This window comes from Lactuca virosa, chromosome 7 (genome assembly GCF_052849685.1).
Source record: "Lactuca virosa cultivar CGN04683 chromosome 7, Lactuca_virosa_CGN04683_v6, whole genome shotgun sequence".
Taxonomy (NCBI): Eukaryota; Viridiplantae; Streptophyta; class Magnoliopsida; order Asterales; family Asteraceae; genus Lactuca; species Lactuca virosa.
The window spans coordinates 245,025,679-245,050,876 of record NC_136432.1 but is presented as its reverse complement, the minus strand read 5'-3'; the positions used below and the strand labels follow the sequence as shown (position 1 = coordinate 245,050,876).

The 25,198-nt window shown below is 38.3% G+C and overlaps 2 protein-coding genes across 4 annotated transcripts; one reads left to right on the top strand and one right to left on the bottom strand.

Moving 5' to 3' along the window:
* Window positions 1-784: 784 nt before the first annotated feature.
* LOC145124491 (uncharacterized) lies at window positions 785-22,443 on the bottom strand. Its single transcript, XM_079059852.1, has 9 exons — window positions 22,328-22,443; window positions 22,080-22,224; window positions 21,585-21,763; window positions 21,168-21,235; window positions 20,987-21,059; window positions 20,851-20,912; window positions 19,804-20,740; window positions 19,446-19,736; window positions 785-1,076 (listed from the first exon to the last, which is right to left on the bottom strand). Exons 2-9 carry the CDS (start codon window positions 22,098-22,100, stop codon window positions 800-802), a joined length of 1,908 nt encoding a protein of 635 aa, XP_078915978.1. The 5' UTR covers window positions 22,101-22,224; window positions 22,328-22,443; the 3' UTR covers window positions 785-799.
* Window positions 14,987-18,709, top strand: LOC145124492 (uncharacterized). 3 transcript variants are annotated; one of them, XR_013715641.1, is made up of 5 exons: window positions 14,987-15,505; window positions 15,603-16,142; window positions 16,241-16,298; window positions 16,402-16,524; window positions 17,866-18,709. XR_013715641.1 is itself a non-coding variant. In XM_079059854.1 (5 exons), exons 3-5 carry the CDS (start codon window positions 16,251-16,253, stop codon window positions 18,023-18,025), a joined length of 321 nt encoding a protein of 106 aa, XP_078915980.1. In that variant the 5' UTR covers window positions 14,987-15,505; window positions 15,608-16,142; window positions 16,241-16,250; the 3' UTR covers window positions 18,026-18,709. The 3 variants fall into 3 exon arrangements, 2 of the variants coding, with proteins under 2 accessions (XP_078915980.1, XP_078915979.1); XM_079059854.1 differs by having other exon boundaries at window positions 15,608-16,142; window positions 16,402-16,514; XM_079059853.1 differs by having other exon boundaries at window positions 16,402-16,514.
* Window positions 22,444-25,198: the final 2,755 nt, after the last annotated feature.

The following is a 25,198-nucleotide window of genomic DNA, read 5'->3' as shown; positions in this document are numbered from 1 at the left end:
GGTGTACGATTTTCTGTATGGACAGAACTAATATCAATGTGGTAGAGACGATGGTGATTTAATGGGAGATCGGCGGACTCGATGATTGAAACCGATAGTGATTGGGGTCGATCCAGGGAAGAGGGGTGATTCAGTGAAGAGACGACATGAGAGAGAGAGAGAGCGATATTTAATTGGGGGAATTAAAAGAATTATTTTATTCCTAAAATGCCCCCTGATTCATTTTTAAAATCATACCCTCGTTACTTATTTTGTCTATGTATTTACAAAAATGTCACAATGCATCTTCGTCATCCTTTTTTTTGATCTAACGCTCCAGTTTTAGTTCTTGGGAAACTTTGAGTTGTCAAATGATCATTCTTCTCTCTCTCTCTCTCTCTCTCTCTCTCTCTATATATATATATATATATATATATATATATATATATATATATATATATATATATATATATATTAATGATTACTTGATTACTTTAACAAAAATGTAATTGTTTTTTGAGTTATTAACTTTCAAAATACAAAAAATACTCCCCTTCTAGCAAAATGCAACATTATCGTTCTTGAGTTTCTTCATGACCTTGTTACTTGATCTAAAGCTCAATTACTAGTACTTTTACAAGTTATTCCATGACATCCATCAAACAAACCATACACATCAATAATTGGTAACAAAATTTTTATATAATCATATGGTGGATTTATGCATATAGTTTCATGTTTGTAATAAATTGAGGTTTTCTGAAGACACAGTAATCAATATGAAGCACTTACATAGCAATATTACAAACAACCAAAAATGTCACGTGCTCATCTTTTTGCAAGTGTAATCGAAAATAATCTGCAAGATGCTTCTTGTATCTTGCTCCTTTGGTAACTTTAGTAAACGGGCCACTTTTGTATACCCGATATGTTGCCTCATGAAAGATTCGGGCTTTAACTTGGGCTTTATTTCCTTATTGAGCCTGTTGGGTTGTGTAAGGGCCCATTGCATAGCCCATATTGCTAAAGGCCGCATGTATGTCATAGATCTGTAGTGCCCATCAGTATTCCAAGCTTCTGGGGTTTGGAAAGAGTAGCTGCAAAAAAGAAACGAGTACAAGAGAGATTCAAAAGAACGATTCAACAAATAAATTCAAGAAAAAATCTGTCATTTATATATATACTAATTTAGAACTACATGATAAACCGTTCTTGCTCTTGTTGGACCACTTTTATTTTTTATTAATTTTTTTTAATCAATGTTTGGTGCCAGTTGTAGAACTACGTGTCTTATTGTGTGGTCCGCCTCCCATTGCTTCCAATTAGATACGTCCACCAAATTAGGGATGTTATTCGGGTCGGAACCGAACCGAACCGACCCGAACCCAAATAAACCGAAAACCGAATAAGGGTAATTGTATGAACCGAAAACCGAACCAAATAAGCAATACGGGTTCGGTTCGGTCCGGATATTATTCGGTTCGGTTCGGTTCAGCCCGAATAACCCAAATAACATGTACAAGATGATTAAGGAGCCGAATAACCCAAATAACATGTACAAGATGATTAAGTAGCTTATGATTTCATAACAAATCTTTTAAAGAAACAAATTAAACACTAAAAATTAAACATCCAAAACACCCAAAAATCTATCTATAAGTATATAAGTTAAACATTAAACATTCCACACCCAAATTAAAATATGAATCTTAAGTTTTTATCCATATCCAAAATAACATTTTTCAAACACGAATTAACTATTCAGGAATATTAATTGGCTGTTTTCCCTTTCCATCTCCGTTCTTTATCGGCTCTTCTAAAGCTTTGGTGTAATACGCTACTGTCGATTTGGTGTAATACGAATGATCGAATTCGATTTCGTTGATTTTTTTTGGTCTATTACGTGGGTGTTGTGTTGGGTCAAAAATATGGTTTATACTTTGCTTTTCTAGGAAATTGTATTGTTATGTAATATCGTATATGTGTTGTGAGTTTACGACCGTAAACTGAGTTTACGGCCGTAAACCCAATTTGCAGCCCAGTCCAGTATATATAGGGGTGAGGGGTGTGAGGAATTGAGTGATGAACACTAGAGGAGCTTAAGTGTGTGCATTTGAAGGTGTTCTAGAGAGAGAAAGAGAGAGAGAGAAGAGAGTGTGTGTTAGTGTGTGTGAATCTTGTATCCGGATCTTCATTCTAATCAATACTATACAAGATTCATATTATTCTTCTTCTCCTTCTCTTCTATTTGATGTGACATCATCCGTTTGATTGGGATTCCGCACCATCAAACGGATCTGATTGATACACAAGCAGATTAGGGACTTACAATTGGTATCAGAGCTTGGATTGTATCAGTCAATTTTTTCAGATCTGGAGCTTATTTGATCTTATTTTGAAGACGTTTTTTGCGTTTTTGGATAGATCTTGGCAAAATAAGGGGGGTTTCTTCTTCGCGTTTTTCCTAAAAACGAGTTTTTGATTGAGTTTTGGAGCAAAAAAGGGCAAAAACGTTGTTTTTCGTCAAGAACAGCGATTTCCGAAGTGTTTACGGTCCTTGAAGATTCAGAGTTTACGGTTCTTCAAGAGTTTACGGTCCTCGAAGATTCAGAGTTTACGGTCTTTGAAGGGTTTACGGTCCGGAGTTTACGGCCGTAAACGTGTTTACGGTCGCCGGAGTTTACGGTCGGCGGCTTGCGGCTCGGAGTACTCAACTCGGCGGTTTACGGCTCGGATCGTTTGCGGCTCGGCTCGGAATACGGCTTGGTGGATCGCGGCTTGGAGGACGGATCGGCTCGACTCGGCAGCATCAGTGGACTTCAGGCGCGCTTCAATAAAAAGGGACGCGAAGTTGGGGGGTGCCGGGGATCGAACCCGGGACCTCTAGGTCATTGCCACAGCGCGCTTAACCATCTCAACCAACCAATACCTTGTGTCTTACCTTCGAATTTTTAAACTTAACATCTCATTCCCGCATCCAAGTTTCGCAATTTGACAAATTCAGCCCAAAATTCAATTTCTTTTCATTTTAAATTCCAATTTCAACCAAAAATTTTAATTTTTAATTTTTGACTTTTATTTTTGACTTTTTACTTAAAATTTTGTCTTTGACTTTAAAGTTTGACCTTTGACTTTAAACTTTGACTTTCTCGTTTGACTTTTAAATTTTCAAATTTAGCTTTTCGGTTTGACTTTTAAGTTTGACTTTTCAAGTTTGACTTTTTAAATTTGACTTTTGAGGTTGACTTTTGAGTTTTTAGTTAAAGGGCATATTTTTTTTTTAAAAAAAAAATGAGTTCTTCAAACGTTCCAGTCACTAAAATTTCATGTACTCCATCTTGTGAAACTACGATTAAATTTCTTCGGGACCAAATTGATTTATTAAAAAGAGAAGTTGAGGACCTGAGATATGAAGGATATCAACTCAGGAAAGGACAGAAACCCCTGATGGCTGAATTAGAAACCAAAATAAAGGATTTTAGAAGAATTCATTCAGAATACAGTGAAAAATGTGAACTGTATAATTACATTAAAAGGCAAAATGATGCGCTAATTACCGGGCTTGATTCATTAAAAGGTCAATTTGAAAATGCAGATTTTAAATTTAGAAAATTTTGATGGATCAAGCGAGGTAGTTGCCAACATGATCGATCATTGCATGGATTTTAAACGAAACCAACAAAAGGGTTTGGGATACGATAGTGTGCCTCCTCCTTATAATCACACATATCAGTATAAACCCTTGTCTAACGATGAGATTGCCAGTGAACCATTTATGGTTTATGGAAAACCATCTGGTTTCGTCACAGGAGGGTTTATAAATGTTGAAAGTACTGACGCTTCTACTTTCCCTGCAGATCAATCCTTAGATCAGTCAAAGCACAAAGTTAAAGAACCTGATGTTTCTGTTTCCAATGAACAACCTTCTGTTTCTGATGTTAAAGTTGATGATACATCTTGTGATGCCTTTGATGCTTTTGCATCGGATCATGTTGAATTAAATTTTTTTGACATATTTGATTATTTGTTTGAAAATACTGATGTTCCTGTTTCTAGCACATCTACTTCATGTGCAGGTAAAGAAGTAGCAGAGGATGAGAACAAGGAGAACACCATTGAACAAACCAACATCTCCTTGAGCCCTGAATCTGTTGCTTCGAACTCAGTTGCTTCTAATCAACCTGCTGTTCAGAAATACAGGCCACCAATTCCAGTGAAACAGAGTGCCTGCTGTAACTGTGCGTGTGGGAAAAGCAAGAGACAAGGCATGGATACGCCACCAGGGGCAGGAAGAAACAACTTCACAGTGAAGAAAAAGACATGTTTTCACCGTGGAACACCTGGACACATTGCCAGAAATTGTCCTAATCGCGCATACGTTCCCTACTATACACAAGGGTGGCAGAACACACCAAGAGGGAGATACTCCAAAAGAAACCCCTCAAGGTCACGATCAGACATTGGCGACTGGAATGCCAAGAAGGCCAAGAATTCAACTTCCAAGGCCAAGAATCTGAATCCCAAGGGCAAGAAGGAAATGTCGGCCAAGAAGCCAAATCAAAGAGATGCTCCCGTGAAGCCAAAATCAAAGTCATCTCGAAGATCGGCTTCAAGTTCCAAATCAAGTGCTGAGCCACCCATCAGATCGAAAAAGAAATGGGTTAAACCCAACTACAAATGGGTTCCAAAGGCTCACTCTCCCAAATCAACTAATGACTCTAATATTTCTTCATCTTCTGTTTGTGATAAACAGGATATGTCATGGGAGAGAGTACCGTGCAAGGATGACAAAGGTCGACCCAGTTTCAAAATGGACTGGGTTCCAAAGACCAACTGATCCCGCTCTGTGTCGGAGCAGCTATGGAGGCATATCATCAGACTTCGGTTTGTTGGTAGTGGTTGTTCCAGGCACATGATAGGAGACATCTCTCAACTGTACAACACTCAGAACATTGTCTGGGAGTATGTGTCCTTTGCGGGAAAGGAAGAAAAGAAGGGATCACACATAGGGTTAGTGCTTAATGACATGAAGAATTTTCGGATCTGTTCTGAGATTATGCGTGCTGTTCTCAGACCTTCTGGATGCAAATTCAATCGGTGACTTACGGTTTGAGTTTTCTTCTCTATACTCCTGAGTTTATCTTACTCTGATTCGCTTCAAAGACTAATTTTTGTTTTAGGATAGTTTAAATTTGCGCATTTACTTTCGTTTCTCTCCTATGCACAAATTTAGGGGGAGAAATAAAAACAAAACAAAAAATTAGAAAGTTTTAAACAAAATCCAAAAACATTAGAAAATCAGAAAATCCAAAAATATGTTGGTTAATGAAATGAGTTTGAGTGAGATGTTTTGGGAAGTGATATTATCAAGTGATAACAGGCAATCTGAGTCTGCGTAACGTACCCAAAATTGAAGGGTCTTTACTCTGGGCTGATGCGTCGGTAGGCACGAAAGATTACAAATGGACTTGACTAGGCAGAGTTGAACTTAAGAAATTCTTAGACTTAACAAATCTTGACCTAGTTAGATCCGTTTAGCCTGACAATACGATGCTTGGATAGTTTGAGCAGGGAGATATATATGGGAATCGAATCGTCACATTAAATGAACCCGTACTTGGAACCGTGGATTAACTTATCCTCGATGTGCGGATTCTGTCCTTAAATCCGGTATTGATGGGGCGACTGGTAAATTCCGATAAGTTAGGTCTATAGAAAATTGTTTTCTTTCTCTTCCTATCTGTCAGTCATATGTTGCCTCCTCTGCGTGATTGGAAGAGATCCGACCTGGACAGCAACATATGCAAATCTATCTCTCTGCATATTAAATCTATGAAATTCTTCCCATCTGTTAGCCATATACTGTCTCCTTTGCGTGACTCATAATCCGACCTGGTACACAGTATATGCGCCCTTCTACATCTTAATCCCTCTAAAAACTATAATTAATAATAGTCTGAATTCATCCTCTCTCTTAATGATTGTCTTCTCACCCGATGTAAGGAGTACTCTGGAAGTTCTTGATTACGGGGGCATATCAGGAAGCGGGAAACATGTTCCAGTACAATTAACAATTGAACTCTCAAAGATTGTCTATAGATCTCGCTGCTCAATTTAGGTGGACAACAATATCCCTGGTCGTCGTCAGCTGAATGGTCCTTAAGATATAGTATCTAGGAACTTAAGCTCACCTGTCTTGTAACAAATAGTAATGTCCAAAATCTGTCACGATTTTTCGTGTTTAAGTAGACCACAATACTGGCGATCGACCAGATAAAGATGTGAAGATGAAAGGTACCGACAAGCGGATTAAGGCTGTCTAACAACTTTGATCCCAGTGTCACAAGATCTTGTTAGTAGTGTTGAATTGTTAATTGTACCGACAATCGTCTGGTACAACTCGATAGGACTCTATGGCATCAACAACCACTAAAAGACTAACACCTCCTCTATATATACAAGACACGACCATAAACTGGGTTTGCGACCGTAAACAGAGTTTACGGTCGTAAACACACAAAAAGTTCAACAATCAACAAACAACCCATAAACACTATAACAGACTCATTCTGAACACAAAACAATGAAAGCCTAGACCAAACCATTTCCAGGGTCCTTCAATCTCCCCATTGGTTTGGTTCTAGCTTAGACTCAATCCTTGTCGACCACCAGAACATCCGACGTTCCCATCGCTCCATTCCACATCTTCTTTTCAATGATCTCTGCAAAAAAAAAAAAAAAAAAAAAAAAATCTGTAGAAAATTGTTTTCTTTCTCTTCCTATCTGTCAGTCATATGTTGCCTCCTCTGCGTGATTGGAAGAGATCCGACCTGGACAGCAACATATGCAAATCTATCGCTCTGATACCAATTGTAAGGTCCAAATATGGATCTTTACCAGTAGTTAAGCAACAATCAATCACAGAATAAGAGTAAGATGAAAAGAAATCAAGCTTGCACACGATTATATTGAGAAAATCGTCTGGTACAACTCGATAGGACTCTATGGCATCAACAACCACTAAAAGACTAACACCTCCTCTATATATACAAGACACGATCATAAACTGGGTTTGCGACCGTAAACAGAGTTTACGGTCGTAAACGTGTTTACGGCCGTAAACACAGTTTGCGGTCGTAAACACACAAAAAGTTCAACGATCAACAAACAACCCATAAACACTATAACAGACTCATTCTGAACACAAAACAATGAAAGCCTAGACCAAACCATTTCCAGGGTCCTTCAATCTCCCCCTTGGTTTGGTTCTAGCTTAGACTCAATCCTTGTCGACCACCAGAACATCCGACGTTCCCATCGCTCCATTCCACATCTTCTTTTCAATGATCTCAGCCACCATCGCCGTGTATTCTTTCGCCGCGAGCTCGAATATTGTTTCAGCCACCTTAATCTGCTGAGTAGCAAGATGATGAATGTCCCATTTGTGAAATTGAAGCAAGTCCCTTTTCTCATAGAGACGGATGCAATCATCTTTAAGCTTGATGACAGCGGCATCTGTTAATTCATCATATACCCAATACAGCATGGATGCAAGAGAACCATCAGGGTAGTTTTGAAGAACAGGGACTTGTTTCACTTGTGCGGTAGCTGGCCACATCACTTGTTTAAGTAGCTGATCAGTCTTGGGATCAAGCACATTGGGGTGAACCTTGACGATTGACTGAGCAATCTTCATCGAAGGAAATTCTTTGGCAACTTGATCTTCCAAAAACGATTTAAACTGGCTCGCCCTGGGATTATTTGAAGGATTGGAGAAAGGAGCCTTAGACAGCTCAATAAGATCAATCTTGGTAAAAGAGTCAAAGTCGTGAGCGTCTTTGTATAGTTCATTTTTGTCGCTCTTTCTCCTTACCATGAACATGTTCATCGTGTCATGGAATCCCCATGAGATGATTCCAGACCTGTCACCATAAATGTCTCTGAGGCGATTTTCGCCCAGATCCGTAACAGTAACCTGTTGTTTATCCCAGGGCGCCTTATGATCTGCGCTTCGTTTGAATAGAAGTTGACCCTTTTCAGATTCCTGGGTCGACTTCTTGCGTTTTAAGGCCTTTCCACGTGGAGCTTGCTCTGGTTCCTTTTCAAAGCGGTCTACGACGGTGGTGGTTCTGATAGTTGTAGGAGCAATGGGAGCATCTTGATTAGGAAGATAAATATGTGGCTCTTCAACAGATGACTTGAATTCGCCCCCAAACTTATCTTCCAGCTTTTTCTTCAAGTCATAGTAACTGGCGGTCAGAAGGCCAAAATGAGTCTGGAGATATGTAATTTGTTTGGTCTTCGCAGCATTTTCTTCATTAAGTTCTGCCATTTGAATACTGAGCTGTGTGTTTTCAGCTTGAAGGCCTGCGACCTTAATGTCAAGCTCAATATTCCTCTGATCCAACTCGACATTTTTCTGACTCAGAGCATCGACCTGCTTCTGAAGACCAAAAAGTGTAAGACCTTCTTCTCCTGTGTTATCACCCCCTATATAAATTCCTTTGCCACGCAAGGGTGATGTTGAAAATGGTTCTCTGGCCAAGAGCGTTGCTAACTTGACAGAGGTAGCGTCGTGCTCTGGCCTCGGAGGAGAGAAGTCCGTTGGGAAGGACGAGCCACCGGTTTCGTAGAAGGTACTGGGACCTTCACTGATTGGCTCAGTTGAGACTATGACTGGGGTTGTTGTTGGTGGAGCTGAAGCACTTTGAGTCACCAGTCTTGGGTCAAGTCTTCGTCTTTTGCTAGGAGAAGGTGTAGTTTGAGTGACTGGAGGATCACTTTCCATCGGCGCAGATGTAGGTAAGACAACATCAAGGGGAGGAATCCCTGACGTCACCACCATAGGAATTGCTATTTCCGCCGATGTTTTGGTTGGTGGAGGTGTAGCTTCAAGAACATCTTCTTATTCCCTTGTCTCAGTTGCCGGTTTAGCAACTTCATTGACATTGTCGAGCAACTCATTGAGGTTTACCCCTGTCAGGAAATCCTCGTTACTCCAAAAATTAACAGGAATTTCATCATTGTCAAAACCTGTGAGATCCAGGTCTTCATACAAGTCACTTTCTGACCCCGACCCCCTGTGAGAATCTTCTTGAACCCAAGCGGATGTCAATTCATGTTCCGAAGCTACATCAGCATTAACAGCTGGATCTTCTTCTTCTTCATGATATGAGACAGTGATGACATTTTCAGAAATGACCCTCTCGGAGGAAGTTGCCTCAGATGACATTTTCTCTGACGTTCCATGCGACTCAGAAGACTCGTCAATTTCAGCAAATTTTCCAAGTTTGACCAGAGGATGCAATCCTTGAAAAACGACTTTGCCCTTTCTATTTTGCTTGATAAGACCAACTGTGTGAGGGCCCAAGGATTTGATATCCAACTTGTCACCATCATTGACCATTTCTGGAAACTGATCGTCGACAAACACTTGGATAAGCCTTGGATAAAGTAGAAATGCATCTCTGGTCCCCCGGGTAATGGCATTAATGTTCACCGAGAACTCATCAAGAATGAACTTTGAGAAATTAAACTTTATGCCAGCAGCCAAAGAGACAATTGCCCCGGTGTTTCTGAGAGAGATCTCATCGGCTCCTGATCTCCTGCCAGAAATGCAGCTCACGAACACGTGTGCCAGGAATCGCCAGTAAGGAGGCAGGAGCTTCTTCACTGTGGGAGGGTAGATACCCTCGTATCCCATCCTCTCAAGAACCCTTTGTACATCTTCAATTCCAATTTCAGTAGGGAAATTAGATTCATCAACGACAAGCAAAGTATTTCTGATGTACTCCTCCGTAATAGTGATCTTGCAACCTTTGACTATGGCTTCAATTGTTATCTCTCCGTTGACCTTTTCCATTTTTACAGTTTGCCAAAATTCCCGGATGATGTTTTGATAAATGACGGGATTTACTGTGATGGCATAGGATAAGCAGCACTCCCTTAGCCTGTAGATCATGGATTTGAACTCCGCATGAGCGACTGGAGGATCATCCAACACGATCGCCAAATTGTGCATATCCGCGAACTTAAGATTGGCCATTTTTTTTGCACTAAACAAGCCAAGTAAGAAAACACAGGATTTTAACAAGTTAAATCATTTAGTTTTCTCAATTAGACAATTTATTTTGGCTTTTAAAAATTAGTTTGACTACAAAATATTGGAGTTTATGGTCAAAATAGTCAAACATTGGAGTTTACGGTCAAAGGAAGTCAAGCATGGGTTTACGGTCAAAGATGGTCAACAGACCGTAAACTGAGTTTACGGTCGTAAGACCAAAACTCGGGTTTACGGTCGTAAGACCACTTTGGGTTTACGGTTCTTGAATGATCTGAAACCGTAAACTCCTCGTGAATAGTAAACGCCGACAGAACTTTAAACTTCGATTACTCCTTCGTTTTTTGTCGGAATGGCGAATAGAGAGCATATCCTTAGTCGGATTCATCATACCTTCGAGATGTACTAGGCCGATTTCTCAAAAACTTCAACAAAAATTTCGATGAGAGAGAGTAGAGAGAGAGAATGTGATTACGGCTGTAAAGGGAGAGGAGGAGGTGGAAAAGGGTTTACGGAAGTAAACTCTTTGTTTTATACTTCCTCGAAATAACCAGTCTCCCACACAGTGTAAAACCCAATCTTTTATCCCGATAAAATTTTTAAGAATAAATCTCTTGAGGATTTATTTAAAATAAAAATAAAATAAAAATAAGAATAAAAATAAAAATAAAATAAAAATAAAATTAAACTAAAAATAAACTAATTTTATTTTCTTTCTCTTCCTATCTGTGAGTCATATGTTGCCTCCTCTGCGTGATTGGAAGAGATCCGACCTGGACAGCAACATATGCAAATCTATCTCTCTGCATATTAAATCTATGAAATTCTTCTCATCTGTTAGCCATATACTGTCTCCTTTGCGTGACTCATAATCCGACCTGGTACACAGTATATGCACCCTTCTACATCTTAATCCCTCTAAAAACTATAATTAATAATAGTCTGAATTCATCCTCTCTCTTAATGATTGTCTTCTCACCCGATGTAAGGAGTACTCTAGAAGTTCTTGATTACGGGGGCATATCAGGAAGCGGGAAACATGTTCCAGTACAATTAACAATTGAACTCTCAAAGATTGTCTATAGATCTCGCTGCTCAATTTAGGTGGACAACAATATCCCTGGTCGTCGTCAGCTGAATGGTCCTTAAGATATAGTATCTAGGAACTTAAGCTCACCTGTCTTGTAACAAATAGTAATGTCCAAAATCTGTCACGGTTTTTCGTGTTTAAGTAGACCACAATACTGGCGATCGACCAGATAAAGATGTGAAGATTAAAGGTACCGACAAGCGGATTAAGGCTGTCTAACAACTTTGATCCCAGTGTCACAAGATCTTGTTAGTAGTGTTGAAATAAATTTTGTTTGTTCAAAATTTAAATTTTCCTTTGTTTTATTTTATTTTTAATTTTTATTCTAATTTTATTTTATTTTTTATAATTGTCAAAATTTATTTTTTAAATCCTTTAATTCTTAAATTTTAGAAATTAGTTTATTTTTAGTTTAATTTTAATTTTATTTTATTTTTATTTTTATTTTTATTTTTATTTTATTTTTATTTTTATTCTTATTTTTATTTTATTTTTATTTTAAATAAATCCTCAAGAGATTTATTCTTAAAAATTTTATCGGGATAAAAGACTGGGTTTTACACTGTGTGGGAGACTGGTTATTTCGAGGAAGTATAAAACAAAGAGTTTACTTCCGTAAACCCTTTTCCACCTCCTCCTCTCCCTTTACAGCCGCAATCACATTCTCTCTCTCTACTCTCTCTCATCGAAATTTTTGTTGAAGTTTTTGAGAAATCGGCCTAGTACATCTCGAAGGTATGATGAATCCGACCAAGGATATGCTCTCTATTCGCCATTCCGACCAAAAACGAAGGAGTAATCGAAGTTTAAAGTTCTGTCGGCGTTTACCGTTCACGAGGAGTTTACGGTTTCGGATCATTCAAGAACCGTAAACCCAAAGTGGTCTTACGACCGTAAACCCGAGTTTTGGTCTTACGACCGTAAACTCAGTTTACGGTCTGTTGACCATCTTTGACCGTAAACCCATGCTTGACTTCCTTTGACCGTAAACTCCAATGTTTGACTATTTTGACCATAAACTCCAATATTTTGTAGTCAAACTAATTTTTAAAAGCCAAAATAAATTGTCTAATTGAGAAAACTAAATGATTTAACTTGTTAAAATCCTGTGTTTTCTTACTTGGCTTGTTTAGTGCAAAAAAAAATGGCCAATCTTAAGTTCGCGGATATGCACAATTTGGCGATCGTGTTGGATGATCCTCCAGTCGCTCATGCGGAGTTCAAATCCATGATCTACAGGCTAAGGGAGTGCTGCTTATCCTATGTCATCACAGTAAATCCCGTCATTTATCAAAACATCATCCGGGAATTTTGGCAAACTGTAAAAATGGAAAAGGTCAACGGAGAGATAACAATTGAAGCCATAGTCAAAGGTTGCAAGATCACTATTACGGAGGAGTACATCAGAAATACTTTGTTTGTCGTTGATGAATCTAATTTCCCTACTGAAATTGGAATTGAAGATGTACAAAGGGTTCTTGAGATGATGGGATACGAGGGTATCTAACCTCCCACAGTGAAGAAGCTCCTGCCTCCTTACTGGCGATTCCTGGCACACGTGTTCGTGAGCTGCATTTCTGGCAGGAGATCAGGAGCCGATGAGATCTCTCTCAGAAACACCGGGGCAATTGTCTCCCTGGCTGCTGGCATAAAGTTTAATTTCTCAAAGTTCATTCTTGATGAGTTCTCGGTGAACATTAATGCCATTACTCGGGGGACCAGAGATGCATTTCTACTTTATCCAAGGCTTATCCAAGTGTTTGTCGACGATCAGTTTCCAGAAATGGTCAAGGATGGTGACAAGTTGGATATCAAATCCTTGGGCCCTCACACAGTTGGTCTTATCAAGCAAAATAGAAAGGGCAAAGTCGTTTTTCAAGGATTGCATCCTCTGGTCAAATTTGGAAAATTTGCTGAAATTGATGAGTCTTCTGAGTCGCATGGAACGTCAGAGAAAATGTCATCTGAGGCAACTTCCTCCGAGAGGGTCATTTCTGAAAATGTCATCACTGTCTCATATCATGAAGAAGAAGAAGATCCAGCTGTTAATGCTGATGTAGCTTCGGAACATGAATTGACATCCGCTTGGGTTCAAGAAGATTCTCACAGGGGGTCGGGGTCAGAAACTGACTTGTATGAAGACCTGGATCTCACAGGTTTTGACAATGATGAAATTCCTGTTAATTTTGGGAGTAACGAGGATTTCCTGACAGGGGTAAACCTCAATGAGTTGCTCGACAATGTCAATGAAGTTGCTAAACCGGCAACTGAGACAAGGGAAGAAGAAGATGTTCTTGAAGCTACACCTCCACCAACCAAAACATCGGCGGAAATAGCAATTCCTATGGTGGTGACGTCAGGAATTCCTCCCCTTGATGTTGTCTTACCTACATCTGCGCCGATGGAAAGTGATCCTCCAGTCACTCAAACTACACCTTCTCCTAGCAAAAGACGAAGACTTGACCCAAGACTGGTGACTCAAAGTGCTTCAGCTCCACCAACAACAACCCCAGTCATAGTCTCAACTGAGCCAATCAGTGAAGGTCCCAGTACCTTCTACGAAACCGGTGGCTCGTCCTTCCCAACGGACTTCTCTCCTCCGAGGCCAGAGCACGACGCTACCTCTGTCAAGTTAGCAACGCTCTTGGCCAGAGAACCATTTTCAACATCACCTTTGCGTGGCAAAGGAATTTATATAGGGGGTGATAACACAGGAGAAGAAGGTCTTACACTTTTTGGTCTTCAGAAGCAGGTCGATGCTCTGAGTCAGAAAAATGTCGAGTTGGATCAGAGGAATATTGAGCTTGACATTAAGGTCGCAGGCCTTCAAGCTGAAAACACACAACTCAGTATTCAAATGGCAGAACTTAATGAAGAAAATGTTGCGAAGACCAAACAAATTACAGATCTCCAGACTCATTTTGGCCTTCTGACCGCCAGTTACTATGTCTTGAAGAAAAGCCCAACTGCTCAAGATGAAGTCATTCATTGAAGATTCATATGTTCATCTTGAAGCTGTGAAGAATTCGAAGATTAAAGCTGAAGCCAAAGCTCCCAATGAAGATTATCAAGAAAGCCAGCTACTTTTTAGGGGGAGCTTGTTGGGTCATTTGAGAAAAGAAAAGAAAGCTATAAACCAAGGGGGAGATTGTTGGGTCAAAAATATGGTTTATACTTTGCTTTTCTAGGAAATTGTATTGTTATGTAATATCGTATATGTGTTGTGAGTTTACGACCGTAAACAGAGTTTACGGCCGTAAACACGTTTACGGCCGTAAACCCAATTTGCGGCCCAGTCCAGTATATATAGGGGTGAGGGGTGTGAGGAATTGAGTGATGAACACTAGAGGAGCTTAAGTGTGTGCATTTGAAGGTGTTCTAGAGAGAGAAAGAGAGAGAAAAGAGAGTGTGTGTTAGTGTGTGTGAATCTTGTATCCGGATCTTCATTCTAATCAATACTATACAAGATTCATATTATTCTTCTTCTCCTTCTCTTCTATTTGATCTGACATCATCCGTTTGATTGAGATTCCGCACCATCAAACGGATCTGATTGATACACAAGCAGATTAGGGACTTACATGTTGTTGGGTAACGATCGATAGAAAAGAAGACCGAATAAGCAATCGTGTTAGGAAAAAAATGTAACTTTTCATATTCGGTTCGGTCCTTTTGGACCGAATAAGCCCTTATTCGGGTAACCCGGACCGAATAAGCCTTATATAGATACCCGAAAACCGAATCGAATTGCTTATTCGGGTCTAATTCGGTTCGGTTTTCGGTTTGGTTCGGGTTTTCGGACCAAATTCTCATCCCTACACCAAATCATATACTAGATCTTTCCCCACCGCCCAATCTCATCCAATAACTTTCTATCCTTTTATAACACCTGACCGTACGTCTCCACCGCTTCATTCTGGCTCTCCCTTCTTCCTCTTCCGATTCCGATCAGACGCCGCTTTTTTTCCAGATATCTCCACGCCGGAGAGTGCAGCGTCAATTTCGATTGCTTTTTTGATCACCGTGACCGACTTGCAGGAGGAGCAAGAGTCACCGTCAGAGTCTTCTGATTTCAACTTCTAGGCTTTCATATGTGCTTTCAGTCGGAGATGGCGGGCAGACAAGGCAACCAAATTCTCGCACCTGCATATGTGCATACCATTGTTCCATCGTTGTCCAAAATCAGCCACGAACTGAGTATTATAGTGTGTCATATGTGATTTATTGTGCGCCTTTTGGACGGAGCTCTCTCCCTGTCTGTCTCCCAGTCAAAAAAAAGTCGTCACCACCTCCTTCGTTCTCCATACTTCGTTTTTATTCACCAGATGTGGGAATCTCCTGCTTTCGCTCACTACATGTTCGATGAAATGCCAGAGGTATTAAGAAAAAAATATTTTTCTGCTCAGTTTTGTAGTTGTGTGGTTGATTTTAAATCATAAGTGTTTGGCTTCTTTGCTTCTTGATTTATGCCAGATTAGACCCAACGTATGAATGATAAGAACTCATGTGGATGTTCTTCCTGATTTGACCCTAGATTTTGGATGAAAGCTTTGTTTGGTATGATCTCTTAACCCTTGCTAATTTTTGTTTTCCAAATTGATTAATTAATTGTCTGTAACATATAGAAAAAAACGATTTTGTATAGAATAGTGCTCATTTTCCTTGTATTCTCAAGATTACAGACTAACTATATACATGCCATAAAAAAGACTTGACAACTTCTTATGGGGTAAGTTAGTTTTGCACATGTATCTGCCCTCATATTTTATTGTTCATGGTTGTTAATATAAGATTAGAACATAAGGTCTTCATGAGCAAAAGAAACAGAATTAAGATTTGAGTTGTTAGCAACAATAAATCATGAAGAAACACTCCTATATGGGCTGGAATCTGACCTTAAATTTGTTGATGTTTTCATTCACCACTTTCGCTACATAACACTCTTATGGTGGGGAGTTCGTTTTATGTGATAAATGTCCATCTTCGTTTCACACACCTTGCCTAGGATTAAAGGTGAATATTCTTGATTCTTTAAAGAACGTATTTTTAATACTAAAATTAGAGTTTATACTTTATTATATTAATGTTTGTGATTTCCTTTGTTTGTTTAGGAGGTCCCGGATGGTGAACGGAGTTGTTAATGAAGAAGTGAAGCATATATTTGAAATGGTAAGTATGCATGACAAGGGGTAAAAGGGTAATTTTGCTTTTGAAGCTTTCCCGAAACAAGAAAAAAATGCCATTTCTTGATTCTTATAGATTCAAATTTCAGTTTGTATTAGGCAAAACGGGCAAAGTTGGTTACCCGGAGGCTGAACGTTGCCGGCTGTCAGTTGGGCATCCGGAAACTTTGACAACCGGGCCCGACATTGTGGCGGCGATAAGGTGGTTCAAGGTTATTCATGTCTTGTCTTTTTTACATTTTGATTCAAATTTTGGGTTTAAAGATCTTTGATATTTTGGGTTTAAATTGATAATGATTATCGAGTATATGTTTATTTTGTGTTATTTGTATGTATTAAATAGGCCGAAGGGTAAAATAGTCATTCATTCAGGTTTATATAGTATGGCTGGTAGATATCGGCTTCAAAACAGAGAAACATACAAACCTAATAATAACATTGGATTGAAAAGAAATTGGTAATTTTGAATGGAAACCCAAAATTTTAAAATATTTTTGAACCAAAAACAAAATCAAACATAACTAATCCGTAATTTTATTTGGCCCCAATTCAGTTATTTATTTTTATTTGTTCAAACCTGTCACCTCCGTTAGCATGCTAACCAATACAAATCGTTACCGGTAATATTTTTCCTGCTGGACTCATTTGCATTTCACTAATAAATCTACAATGTACAACAACATTGAAAGTCCTCCTGGCCATTTTGACTGGGAAATGGATCATGAACTTAAGTTTTTTTTTAAGTTTATGAACTTAAGTTTAGTAATTTGTGTAACTTTTTATACTAACTGTTGATTAAATTGGTTTATTTGGTACATTAAGAGTACTAAACATTTGTAAGTTAATACTCCCTCCTAAAATTATAGTCCATCTTTCATTTTTTGTTTGTCCCAAAATAATAGTCCACTTCTACCAAAATACCCCTCATTATTTCCTAACCAACTAAGCATTTAATGGAACATTAAATGCAAAGTAAGGACAAAACTGTCATTTTATTAAATAAAGTTAGTGATAATTAATGTTTTTTTTAATATGTGTGTTTTTTATATGTGGACAATAATATTGGTTATGTTTTTTGGCGTCCCTTTGGCTATTACTGCTAATAAGCATCTATAATTGAATGCCTTCCAACCCCGCAATGCGTCTAACTTGCAAATTATATGACTAACTGAAACGATTTGCCGATTTTGTCAAGATTATCGACTACCTGGTAATTATTTAATTATTTATTCAAATTCAAATTAGTTATTTTCTTTTACCCAGTAGTTATAATTATTTAAAATTCGGGTATCTATTAGTCAAGATTATCGACTATTTGGTAATTATTTAATTATTTATTCAAATTCAAATTAGTTATTTTCTTTTAGCCAGTAGTTATAATTATTTATCGACTACTTGGTAATTATTTAATTATTTATTCAAATTCAAATTAGTTATTTTCTTTTAGCTAGTAGTTATAATTATTTAAAATTCGGGTATCTATTAGTCTCCTTTAATTTAGGTAGGATTATCTCATAACACTTACAATATGATCTTTTTACTATGATGTATAGAAGTATGAGCCTTGAACTCTTTGGGATTACTGTTCACGGAGGTAATGTTCATCGGAATCACTGTTCTCGTGATACTGTTCACAACCCTCGATTCTGTTATCAAGATGTCCACGGAAAACCACAGAACCACAATCGCCAATCTGGAGGCAGATGTGGCTAAAATACGCAAGGAAGCAAAAACCACTCCAAAGTAAAACCCCCTATACACTTTCTAGAAATATTGAAAGCCATCAACGCCACAGTGAGTAACTTGGTGAGCAAGGAAGAAAATAAGAAGCCTGAACCCAAAGAGTCACCAACCAACAAACATTCTGGTGAAGAAGAAACGAGACTGGTGAGAAAAAGTAAGAAGCATATTGAACAAGAAGGAAGTAAGAGATTGGGAAACAACAGATGCAAAAACATCGAGTTCCAGTAATTGAAGATGCTTTTATTCAAAGGGAGAACACCGTCCCTGAGTGCGGTTTGGGTGCTGCACTCTCCACTCTCTCTCTCTCTCCTCATTTATTTGCTCTCTCTCTCCTCTTTCAACCAATCACCTTCTTTCTTTCTTTTTTTTTTCTTTTCTCTCTTTACCGTATTCTCACTCCCACAATGTGGTTTCATAGTATTAAAATGTAAAACAATTATGAGTTGGCGTTTACGTAGCATAGGAGGGAGGGCGGTTTTTGTGGCACCACTCCGTCCAGCCTTAGAGACGATCTAGGATTTCAGCAATATTTAGCTGTAGAACCCAGATTTCCACCTTGAGGACAAGGTGCTTGTTTGAGAGGGAGTAATGATATAACTCTCCGATTTGGTTAAGATTATCAACTAATTAGTAATTTTAATTTTTTTATTCAAATTTGGTAGGCTATATTTATTTAAAATTAGGATAATCTTTTAATTTAGGATAATATTAATTTTTGTTATGAATTTGGTACCAATATTTTACATATTATTTATTTTAGGATTTTTTTTTGTTTTTACAAAGTACAACCTTTTTATTATTTTAGGATGTTTTTTTTTAAAGTACAACTTTCAAAAAAAAAGTGAATTAGTAAAAACGAATATTTGGTTTTACAAAATGTAAATCCAATCTGTGATGAAAATCCGATCTTTATTTATACAAATTCACTTTTACAAAATTTGGTATTTTTACAAATTTGTATTTACATTTTTTTCATTAATTTATAAAAAGTATGTAAAAAATCTTAAGAAATGCATAAAAACGAATGTGTATAAAACTTATAAAACGGATTTGTAAAAGAAAACTAATTTTTAGAAAACATGTAAACACAAAGTTGTAAAAAAAAAAACTTAAGGCAAATTTGTAAAAAGATGTTGGGACCATATTCGTAACAAAAATTAAAACTAAAGCCAAATTTTTAAAAAGGAAAAAGACCAATTTGGAACATCTTTCAAAGTCGGTTGTCTCTTAGGATAATAAATTGTGCTTTGTATTTTAATGGCATTGATTTACGAAAAGGATATTAAAGTGTGCTTTGTATTTAAATGGCATTGATTTACTACAAAGAAACAAAAGTACGATACTATAAAAAACAAATGAATGAAAGTAGGTTGCTATTAAGTACGCTTACCCGCATCCCTCTTCGGACCAAGCGGTCTCATACACTCCACTTGCAGTGTGGAAAGCAGTGTCGATCATGCCTTCATGAATCATACCCGCAGCAACTCCATAAGTAACTCCAGTCCAAATTTCCCTCGATTGCATACATGACATATCGGGTTCACCCGTGGGTAGCATCCCATTAATAGCTCCACGTTTCCCATTCTTCACTTTCAAAACATTGAAATTATAAACCTTCTCCAATGCACTTTTCGCCTTTTCTTCATCAACAATCGGAGAAAGCCCGCATGCTCGAGCATACCTACCACAAGCAATGTTAAATGTCTTAAATGCCCTTTATAATGAAGGCGGTTCAAATTTAAACATACCATTGTCCCGCCAACTGATCAGCTTGAATGGACGAACTTGCCCTCCCTTTACTATCATCGTAGTTAAAATAAGAACCATTCCACAACTTATCATACACACTCCTCGCTTTCAAAAACTTGGCCCAAAAATACCCTTCACACCCCTTATCACCAACTACACCCGCCATAGCAGACGCTGCCTGCAACGCCGCCACCCACAGCCCACCGGAATACGCACTAACACCCAAAACCGACCACGTGTCATACGTCTGATCAGGAAACCCTTCATTCTCAACCATCCCATCTCCATCCTTATCAAACTGCTCCATGTACGCCATTGCAATATAAACCGAAGGCCAAACAGCTTTCGCAAAATTCTTATCACCAGTAGCCACCACGTCTCTGTAGGCTTGGAGGACAAATTTAGGGTTTAGATCTTTCCATTGGTCTGTATTGTAGAGGTTATAGAAGTTAACATCAAACCAAGGATCGATCATTCCGATATCATGTGGGACAGCACCTAGGGCTTTTTTCGGGACCGATGCCCCATCGGATAAAATATCCATTTTACGGGGATCATGCATCATGACGGCAGATGCAAAGTCGCGTTGGAGGCTGAGTTCGAGTTTGGGGAAAAGCATGATTAGGGCGAATGATGCGTAGAAATGGACGTCGTATGTGTTACACATGTGGTATTCTATTCCTTCGTAATACAGAAATTGCCCGATGTTTTCTTCTCCTTCTTGTAGAAGATTTGTACCGAATGCTGAGTTTTTTGATGTGGGGTTGTGGATTTCTTCGAGTACTGACGTCATTCTTTCAAGAACGTTAACAGCAGTGTCGTGTTGATGATGAGTTGTATTAGTATCACCGTTACTTTGAGAGTCCATGTTAGATCTACCAATTGAGAACTGTCTTCCATTAATGGTTGACAAATTGTGTACAGGAGGTACTCCATCTGGAAAAAAAGAAAAAGAAAAAAACAGAGATTATGAACACAGACTTGAGCAGGTTGCATTTGATAAAAAAATGATGGATGTTTATAAAAGTTAAAAAGATCAGGGTTACCTGTCCAGATTGTGCCCCCTGAGTTGAGATAATATAATTCATTGAAAAGAGTGATTGGGTACCTGAAGAAAGGCAATAGGATTAGAGATTAGTAAGGGCAGTGAAAAGAAAGAAAATTAGAGGATTTGGTTTTTACCATTCAGGAAGCCTCTTGTCTTCAAGGATAGGCTGTTGCCATGCTTCTATTTGGGCCTCCCAATTACCATGTTCTAAATTTCATACAAAATGAATAATTGGAATTGTGAATAATATATAAAAACAACTTTCTTGAAACAGCAATGTACTTTAAAATACTAAAATAGATAAGAAGGCATCACCTAGAATAGCATCATGTGCGATTTTTTCAGCAGCATCCCCATGAGTGCCATAAAATTTGGTGTAACGCCTGTCACAAAACATCTCTTGTAAGAATCATGCTAGTTTTCATATAACACTAAAATGCAAGAAATACCAATGTACTTTCATTTCTTTGTTTATCAAAGCATCAGCATCCTACTTTTATTTATTTTTTTTTTCTACTACAACAATGTGTTTTCAATTCTTTTTATCAAGGCATTGTATTTTGAAATATCTACAAAATTATAGCTGTGAAAACTGCATTGTAATAGGATGAAATGAAAGTAGGATGCTATAAATATAATAAACCAATATACGAAAGTACGTTGCTATTTCTTGAATTCAGCCCATTTAATATATAATAAAGTTTCAGAAAAGAAAAAGGTTTGGTGAGTCACCTATGGTAAGTCCTGGTTGGAAAGACAACTTCCGGACAATCCCATGCCAATGAGAAGGTGACAGTACGCACAGCCTGAGATGGTATGGTCACAGAAGCTGCAATACCCGCACCTATACACGACTTTGCTTCTGAGATCATTGGTAGTTGAGAAGAATCAAGGTCATCAAAAGAACCATTCTGAATCATAAAAATTAAGGCTAGATGTAAGAAATGGCAATCTACTTCCATTTATCTTTATTATAGCATCTTGCTTTCATTATCACCTACTACAACATTGCACTTTGAACAATCTATCCCGCTATAGCAATTTCATTGGTATAATTGGTCAGATTTTTCAAAGTACAGTGTCTTAATTAGACAAAAACTGAAAGTACAGTGCTATAATTTGGTAGATGCCTTCATAAGAATAAACTGTAGGTACAAAAAATGAAAGTAGGATGTTGTAAAAAACAATTAAATGAAAGTACAATGATATGTCTTGTATATAGCCAACCTTTTTAATTTCATTCCACATGTCTTTTGCTGTGAGACCCTTGGAGTTTCCAGATATTACAAAGGATGGACACTCTGAAACGCGCACATGGTTTGTTTCTTGTGCTGCAATAGCGAATGTTACAGGGGGTTGCCCATCTGCACTCCTGTAATAAAAATAAATGAAAGTACATTGCTATTTCTTGCATATGGCACAAATGGAACAACACATTATTAATGAATTAATAAATCAAGGAGAGAAGAATTTACCTGTGATGTAGGAGAACTCCATGAAACCATTCAGCTCATGGAGTAAGTTCAAAACCAAGTTGTTAGATCGTTTTCAATCATCTCGAGAGGTTAGTCTGCGGGAGCAATTCTTAGCTCTCCAACAAGATGGCACTGTTAGAGATTATGTGGATCGTTTCGAAAGTGTAACGCCCGTAGATCCGGGTTAGTCAATTTAGAGATAATAGGGGTCGAAAACGACTTTTTGACAAAAGATTATTTAGAATAAATAATCTTAACCAAGTTGTAGAATACGTCTCAAGGGTTCCGTACATATAAACAACGTTGAAATCCGAGCTATAACGAAGAAGTTATGGTCCGTCGAAGTTTTATGGCAAAACCGGCACGACACCGGGAGACGTAAATAGTGAATTTACGATGGAGGACTTTTTAGCCTTAGAAATCTAAACAAAAGTTGTAGTATACGTTAAACCGAGAACATACAAAAAAAGAACGCCCAAATCTGACTTCGTATGAGGAAGTTATGAATTTTCTAATATTTGGCTTAGCAGTGCACACCCCGAAACTCGAATTTTAGATCGAGTGGTTTTTGGCCTACGCGACCTAAATGAGAATTGAATATCTCATTAATAGGAACTCAACGGTAAAAAGACAGACGAAAACAGAGTCCGTATGTAGAAGTTATGAATTTTACGCGGACATTTAACAGTATAATCTCCTCTTACTGTTAAATTTAAGATCAGTCGAGAATTAGCCGACAGAGTTAAAATGAAAGTTGTAGATCTTATTTTTACCTACGCGTGGATATAAAGAACGTCAAAAACGGAGGTCGTATGTGAAAGTTACGGATTTTAGAAGTCGGAAGTGTGTTGTGCGAAAATGGGTGATGTGGCACAATCTTGGCCATTGCTTTCTCCCCAAGTCTTGCCACTAGATGGTGACATGTGGCACCAAGTTCAGCCATTTTTCACCCTATAAATAGAACCTCTCCCACCCTCATTTTCTTCACACTTTTCCCATTCTTTCTTCTCTTTACTCTCTCTAGAAACTCTCTCTAGCCCCAACACCCCCCCCCCCCCCCGAAAAGCCTAGGAAACCTCCCTAGCACGAGGCGGAAGCCCCGGAGTGCTCGAAGGCTCCGAGAAGAAGAGCTTTTCGGCTCGGGAACGCTGCTCCAAGCAAAGCCCGGTTTTCTATAAAACCCGATGTAAGTGAGCTACGCCTACGCTATTTTTAATATAACTTTTATTTAATTATAGTAACATTATTAAGAACTTATAATAAGTACTTGGGCTATTATTATGGGTTATATAAGTACTGTTTAACGCTTATATAATAGTAATAATAGCTAGACTATTAATTAGTCTCGGCGAATAATAGACTAAACTCTAGTGGTAATAATACTAGGTTTCGTCGAAGAAAATTATTTTTTTTAAGAAGCGAAGCGCTGTCTGAGTTCAGAATCACCACATTTTCAAGTGAGTGCATAGTTACTTTCATCTTACACATAGATATGAAGTATTTTATATAAACTACGTGCTATGTGTGCATATTATCTGAGTACTTGTTGTCTATGCTGGATGAACGATTTTATACATGTTTTAAATGATTTAAACTGCATATATATATATATATATATATATATATATATATATATATATATATATATATCTACGATAATATGTTAGGTAAAACATGGGTAGATGTAATAGATGGAATATGAGTTGGATGATGAGTTGAGAGGTGTTATAGACCATGAGGTGAGTGTGAGAGGTGGACGATGTGAGAAGCCTTTCCCAAATGATGGCCCCGTCATCTAGCAGAGTATGGATGACAACCACAGACTATTCTAGACAGTCCGGTGGAACACTAGCAGGCTCGCAACCTGTAGGTGTTGTGAATGATGTGTTCACTCGGTGTACTCTAAACCCTGGCGATCATGCAGACTTGGTGCCTAAACCTTGGCGATCATGCAGACTTGGTGCCAAAACCCTGGCGACTATGCGGACTTAGTGTCTGTTGTATAAAACCTGGCGACTATGCAGACTTAGTGCCAAAACCCTAGCGACTATGCGGACTTAGTGCCTGTTGTATAAACCCTGGCGACTATGCGGACTTAGTGCCTGTTGTATAAATCCTAGCGACTATGCATAATTAGTGCCTAAATCCCGGTGACGATGGACTTCGTGCCGATTCCTTAGGATGATCCTTAGGAATGAATAAACGAGGAATAGTTGATTCTTAGGGTAGATCCTTAAGAGTAAAGAAGATAATGGGGATGGGTAATTTGGTTGATTGTTTGATGTTTAAACATAATAATTATATTATTGTGGGTTGAAAACCCTATGTACTCACCAGGTTTCCCAACCTGACCCACTCCAGCTTATTTCCATCACACGTGTCGATATGAAGTTACATTACACTGAGAGATTAAAGAGGTGTAGATCACTAGTGATAATGAAGTAAGTTCTGTTTATGCTTATGTTTCTGTATTGACGATGACATCCCAAATGTTTTAAAATGAATAAAAATACATTTCTTCGGAAATGCTTTGATAACGTATTTATCATGTTTTACTGGGAACAAATTCCGCAACATTTTTATCAAAAGAAGTACTCTAATTTTTATAAAGCATAAACAAAATCGGTCTTTTCTGGCCGTGAAAAATGGGGATGTCACAGAAAGCTCCGCGGGCCAAGTAAGTGGTGTCTCGGAATCGGTCCAGGGAAGTACTTTTATAAAAGGCCTTAAGCCAAGTGTTCGTTCCGCTGTACGGATTGTTGAACCAGAATCGTTGTCACAAGCCATTCGCATGGCCCTGAAAATTGACGAGAACAAGGGGCAGGGAGAGGTTAAGGTGGGTGGGTATGGTACGAGTAAGTGGAACAACAG

Excerpts from the sequence above, each read along its gene's own strand:
- LOC145124492 (XM_079059854.1), top strand. The coding sequence starts at position 16,251 with ATGGTGAACGGAGTTGTTAATGAAGAAGTGAAGCATATATTTGAAATG. Across the intron at positions 16,299-16,401 it reads TGAAGCATATATTTGAAATG|TTTGTATTAGGCAAAACGGG; the intron begins GTAAGTATGCAT and ends TTCAAATTTCAG. Across the intron at positions 16,515-17,865 it reads GACATTGTGGCGGCGATAAG|AAGTATGAGCCTTGAACTCT; the intron begins GTGGTTCAAGGT and ends TATGATGTATAG.
- LOC145124491 (XM_079059852.1), bottom strand. The coding sequence starts at position 22,100 with ATGTGGAATGAAATTAAAAAG. Across the intron at positions 20,741-20,850 it reads AGGGGGCACAATCTGGACAG|ATGGAGTACCTCCTGTACAC; the intron begins GTAACCCTGATC and ends CTTTTTTTCCAG. Across the intron at positions 19,737-19,803 it reads GATCAGTTGGCGGGACAATG|GTATGCTCGAGCATGCGGGC; the intron begins GTATGTTTAAAT and ends TGCTTGTGGTAG.